General features: G+C 36.8%; 1 protein-coding gene across 1 annotated transcript; it reads right to left on the reverse strand.

The window, feature by feature from the left end:
- Positions 1-4,493: 4,493 nt before the first annotated feature.
- On the reverse strand, positions 4,494-5,057 carry LOC131596792 (uncharacterized). Its single transcript, XM_058869532.1, has one exon. It carries the CDS (start codon positions 5,055-5,057, stop codon positions 4,494-4,496), a length of 564 nt encoding a protein of 187 aa, XP_058725515.1.
- Between the last annotated feature and the right edge of the window lie 1,050 nt (positions 5,058-6,107).

Consider the following 6,107-nt stretch of genomic DNA (forward strand, 5'->3'; position numbering starts at 1 on the left):
CAAGATCAGAAGCAAGAAGGAAGAATGTTCTGATATTCTTGTGAAAGAATATGCTCTAACACATTCTTATTCTCGTATATGTTATGATACATATTATATGTTCTGATACATACTATATGTTATGATACATATTTCTTTTAAGAACTGTTTGCTCTAATACATGCTCTATCTTAAAAGTATGTTCTGATTCATTCATGCTCTGACTTTTGTTGTCTAGTTTGTTCTGAAACATTTCAGGATGTAAAGATGCTCTGATGATGCTCTGGTACATTCAAGAATGTTCTGATACAATCAAACATGTAATGACTCAAGAAGAAATTCAAAGCTCTGAAGTTGTCCTATGGAAGCAAGAAGCAGAAGCTCTGAATGTTATGAAGTTCTAGGAAAATGTGAACGTCTCAACTGAAATGGAAAATACTCAGGGAAGTATTTTAGTTATAAATTCTTCCAGTATTTATTTCAGGGGGAGATTGTTAATCTCAGGGGGAGACATATTCACACACTATGTTTATATGCTTATGCTATAACTGTGTAATTGTCTTTGGTCATCTGTGATTCTGATTGCAAATTCATATCAATTATATATGTTTTGTCATCATCAAAAAAGGGGGAGACCGTTAGAACAAGAATTGTTCTGATCAATATTCTTAGTTTTGATGATAACAATGTATATGAATTTTGCTTAAGACAATGTGGTACTCTAATCCTATGCAATATCCATTTCAGGAAATATATATAAAGAGTATGCACAAAATCAGCGCAAGAAGCACTGACTCAGAAGGTTCAGTATGCAACATCAGAACATGCTCTCGCAAGACATCAGAAGATGGTCAAGCAGAATCAGAACATGGTCTATTGAAGCATCGGAAGAACTTGAGTTCAGAAGCAGAAGCACTGAAGTTCTTATGGTATCACGCAAGAAGCACTTCAAGTCAGAAGATAAGAAGATGCTCTGCACCAAGCTGTTTTGACTCTGATAAATTCAAACGTTGTATCTACAAACATCAGATCAGAAGCAAGTACAAGATGGCAGGCTACGCTGACTGACAAAAGGAACGTTAGAAGCTATTAAAGGCAAAGTCAGTAAAAGCAGGAAAAGCAAGGCTCGAGGTAGTTGACAAAAGAGTGAAATATTAAATGCAATGTTGTACGGATCACACAACGCATTAAATGCTCCCAACGGTCATCTTCTCAAAACGCCTATAAATATTGAAGTTCTGATCAGAAGCAATGTTACGAATTTACTACCAATTTACGAGCATCCTTTCAATCTTGCCGAAACGCTGCTGAATTAAAGAGCTATCAAACTTCATCTTCAACCTCACTTCATTACTGTTGTAATATCTTAGTGATATTTAAGCTTAGAATTTAAGAGAAATATCACAGTTGTGATTATAGCTTATTAAGAAGCATTGTAATACTCTTGTAAGAATTTGTTTTACATTCATTTGTAAAAGGTTCCTAGAGTGATCAAGGTATGATCAGAATACTCTAGAAGACTTAGAAGGTATCTAAGTGGAAAACCATTGTAATCAAGGTTGATTAGTGGATTAAATCCTCGGGTGAGGTAAATCACTCTAAGGGGGTGGACTGGAGTAGTTTCGTTAACAACGAACAGGATAAAAATCATTGTGCAATTGTTTTTATCTTAAGAGTTTTTAAAGCCACACTTATTCAACCCCCCCCCCTTTATAAGTGTTTTTCTATCCTTCAATGTGCACCACTTATAAAATTCCTTCCATTTTGATCAACCAAACATGTGCCCGAAGAGAAATATAAATCACTTCAAACTCTAGGGGATTCACTCTGTAGAACTCCCGAAGCCTCCAATTCCCATATTTTGTGGTGCGGGTTGAGGTTTCAAATGACCCTAAATCTATTGTGAAATATACATTATAAACTTTTGTTGTTGTTGTTGCATCTGCTACGTGAATTGGGCCCTTTGGTTACCATGATTTTCCATTCCTTGTTCCATTTCTACATTTTGGGCTCAAGTGTCATTAGGTATTTTACGACCTCCGCGCTGCTCTGCCATAAACCTATATGTCACACATATAGAAGTCAAGGTGATTAGATCTAACATTATATAATATGAAAATTAGAAGTATAATGGAAAACGTTCATATGAGGCACAAAAGATTTTACTTATGATGCTTCATAGTTGGGTTGAGAATAACCTACTTTGATACCTACTATAACACCTAAACTTAATAATGTATAAAAACATATTACATCAAGTGTTAAACTGGTATTGAGAGCATCCATAAGTGTCTAGTTAACAAATTAATACATGTACAACCAAATTTTTACATTAAAATTGATACATTATATCAAAATATATCTATACAAATACTACACAGTAATACTACACATTGGAAAACAAAGAAGAAACAACATCATAGGGTGTTCATGTCATCTTACCGTCACCCTTATCTTTCCTCAAACTACCAAAAAATATTCAAGATGAATGGGGATGAGATACTATATCTCAATGAAATTCCTTATCTTATGGGTCCACTCGGCTCAAAAGGGGTTCATGCCCTAAAATTTCCACAATATATCTTTCTTTACTCAGTTCATCGACAAAAGCTTCGGGCACAAGATCGCAACAATCTCATACTTTGTGTGAATATCGTAAACATGGTTCACATAACAACCAACCTGCCTTAGGAGATCACAGTTAATCACATAGTACGTCTTTCCCAATAGCAACCTCTCACATAGGTGTAAGTTCGACTCACAGATATAACATGAAATTGAGGATTCCTTTCCCCAGTCGACCTCTAACATCAGTCTAAGTTCGAGTTACGGACTTTCCCCAAACAAGAACATCTTTCCCTAGTCAGGTCTTCTTCTCACATGACTTGGATCACGTATGTTCCACTAGATATAAGGGATTTCTTTCCCGAGTCACAACCTCTTATATATGTCTGAGTTTTGGCCACAGAGGTCCACTAGCTAAAAAACTTCTTTCCCTGGTCACGACTTCACATAAGCGTGATTTCGAGTCACATACTTATATACCATACATTCCCTATTATGGTTGAAAGCTCCAAGAATCCCTAAAGCTTTTATATTATTTAAATAAAATATTTTAAATACAATAAATTTCTATTATTACCTACATTTAGAAGTAATAGTTTTTTTTCTATGGTGATTTTTCTTAATTTAGTCAAAGTTTATATTAATAAATAAAATAGTTTATTATTGAACCATTTATATTTTAAGTAAGTATATACATATAATAGTTATTATAACATTGGGAGGAGGCAATTTTGCTATGACTTCTATCTTGGCTTGGTCAACTTCTATTCCCTTATGAGAAATTTTGTGGCCCAAAACTATACCTTCACGCACCATGAAGTGACCCTTCTCCCAGTTGAGGATTAAGTTGGTCTGTTGGCATCTTTCTAAAACAAGAGTAAGGTTAGCTAAGCAATTATCAAAAGACTTACCAAAAAATGAGAAGTCATCCATGAATACTTTCATATGCTTCTCAAGCATATCGGAAAAAATAGATTGCATGCATCTTTGAAATGTGGTCGGGGCATTACATAACCCGAATGGCATTCTTCTGTAAGCAAAAATACCAAAAGGGCATGTAAATGCGGTCTTCTCTTGGTCTTCAGGTGCAACAGCTATCAGATTGTACCCCGAGTAGCCATCGAGGAAACAATAATAGTCATGACCCGCTAACCTTTCTAACATCTGGTCGATGAAAGGCAACGGGAAGTGATATTTTCTTGTCGCCAGATTTAGTCTTCGGTAGTCAATACAGACTCTCCACCCTGTAACTGTCCTCGTCGGAATCAACTCATTTTTTTCATTCTTAACAACGGTAGTTCCACCTTTCTTTGGCACCACATGAACTGGACTCACCCATGAACTGTCAGATATTGGATAGATCATCCCTGCGTCCAAAAGTTTTACCACCTCCTTTCTAACCACTTCCTTCATCGCTGGATTGAGTCGTCGTTGAGGTTGGACAACCGGTTTGTGATCATCTTCCATTAGGATTTTGTGCATGCAAATTGTTGGACTTATTCCTTTCAACTCTTCAATGGACCATCCAAGAGCACTTTTATGCTTTTTAAGAACTTTGACAAGTTTATCTTCTTGAAGGAATTCAAGGTGAGAACTTATGATGGTCGGACATTTACTCTCAGTGTCTAAAAAGACATATTTGAGGTTCTCCGGTAATTGTTTTAGTTCAGCTCCCTTCTTTGGTTCATCTTTACTACCCTCCACTAACGGTTTCCTTAGCTCCTCCCATCGGTTGTGGCGAGGATTTTTGACAAATGATGTTGTTTCCATCATGGCTAAAACTTCACTATCTTTTTCATCAACTACCCCTCTTCTCTAAAGATTGATAAACTCAAAACTCTCTCCAACGGTAACTGTTATGTTGTCAAAGAATTTCCTTCATCACAAATTTGATCAATTACCTCAATGTGTTGACTTGTGGCAATGTCATCTTTGTACTTCATGGTGTTTCACACATCAATCTTTAGTTCCTCATCATAAACTTTCAAGGTCATTGTACCTTCCTCTATGTCGATCAAGCATCTCCCGGTCTCTAAAAATAGTCTCCCCAAAATGATTGGGGTCTCTTCATCTTCGGGCATCTCTACAATAACAAAATCTACAGGGAATACGAACTTGTCGATTTTCACCAACACGTCTTCTACCACTCCGTACGGTCTTTTCATCGATTGGTCAGCAAACTGAAGTGTCATTCGTGTATCTTGTACTTTACCTATTCCCAATCTTTTGTAGATGGATAATGGTATAAGACTTACACTTGCTCCCAAATCAATCAGAGCTTTCTTGAAAGACCTATCACTGATGGTGCACGGAATAGTTACTGAACCTCGATCTCTCTTTTTAACCGGAATCTTCATGCCCTGCAAAATAGCACTACAAGTTTCAGTTAGAATAATCGGATCACTCTCGGTGGTCCGCTTCTTTGAAATAATATCTTTCATGAATTTTGCATAGGTTGGCATTTGCTCAAGTTCCTCTAAGAAGGGAATAATCAGCTCAAGTTTCTTGAACATCTCCAAGAACTTCTCAAAATTTTTCTCATGTTGTTCTTTCTTTTTATTTCTTGTTGGGAAAGGGAGTTTAACCGCCGGTTTAGGTGTAACTACTTTTTCTTTTACCACCCTTTTGTCCCCCGTGACCTCTTTACTTGCAACCTCATTCTCTTTAATCTCTACATCCACTTCAATCAACATATCTTATTCATCAGAATTCTTCTCAAGTGTGTCATTAGATTTATTGCTTCTGGTAGTTACAGCGTTCACATGATTATTGTCTCTGGGATTCGTAACCGTAGCACTTGGTAGAACACCCTGTGGTTGAGAGTTAGTCATTTGTTGTGCAATCTGACTCATTTGGATTTCCAGATTTTTGATAGAGGCCCCTGTGTTCCTCAGGCTGCTCCTAGTTTCTTCCTGAAATTGAGAGTTTTGAGCTGCCATTTTTTCAATAGCTATCTCCCATTCTGCCTTCTTCGGTGCTTGCTGTTGAAATTGTTGTGGTGCTTGAGATTGGAACTGTTGTGGGTGGTGTTTGAAGCGGTAAAGCGGCAAGCAACAAAAGATTTGGAAATATTTATCCGAGAATTATCGTGTCCACAAAGATTGGTGATACCGAACCGCCGTTCGACGGATTCTTAGTTCTTGAGTTCGGGTTAAATGGGTTGAAAGTAAACAAGGAAAATATAACATATGAACATAAAATAAATTCATTCTTGATAGAGAATAGCTTATCTAGTTTGAATCTAAACTACTCCTCACAAACTTAGATTTATCACTCCGCCGTACTCAATCTACAATACTCGTCATAATCACCACATATCCCTCACATCAATGTCCATTTCTGCAACATCGACGGAAATTCAACTATATTGCTCTTTCGACGATGTCTCAACCGATCGAACAACACAGAGACATTAAACTCAGATATTATGTGGATGTTAACCCCAATCCTATGTCTAGAATCAAAAGCTAACAGATATCCCCCTAATCAAGATTTGTGATGTCTATGTCTACAACAACATAAATCCAGAGCATTTAAGCAAAAAGATCAAGGAAACACCGATT

The sequence above is a fragment of the Vicia villosa genome, linkage group LG4 (assembly GCF_029867415.1).
Source record: "Vicia villosa cultivar HV-30 ecotype Madison, WI linkage group LG4, Vvil1.0, whole genome shotgun sequence".
NCBI classification, from domain to species: Eukaryota; Viridiplantae; Streptophyta; class Magnoliopsida; order Fabales; family Fabaceae; genus Vicia; species Vicia villosa.

Coding starts and splice junctions, on each gene's coding strand:
- LOC131596792 (XM_058869532.1), bottom strand. CDS start 5,057: ATGTTCAAGAAACTTGAGCTGATTATTCCCTTCTTAGAGGAACTTGAG.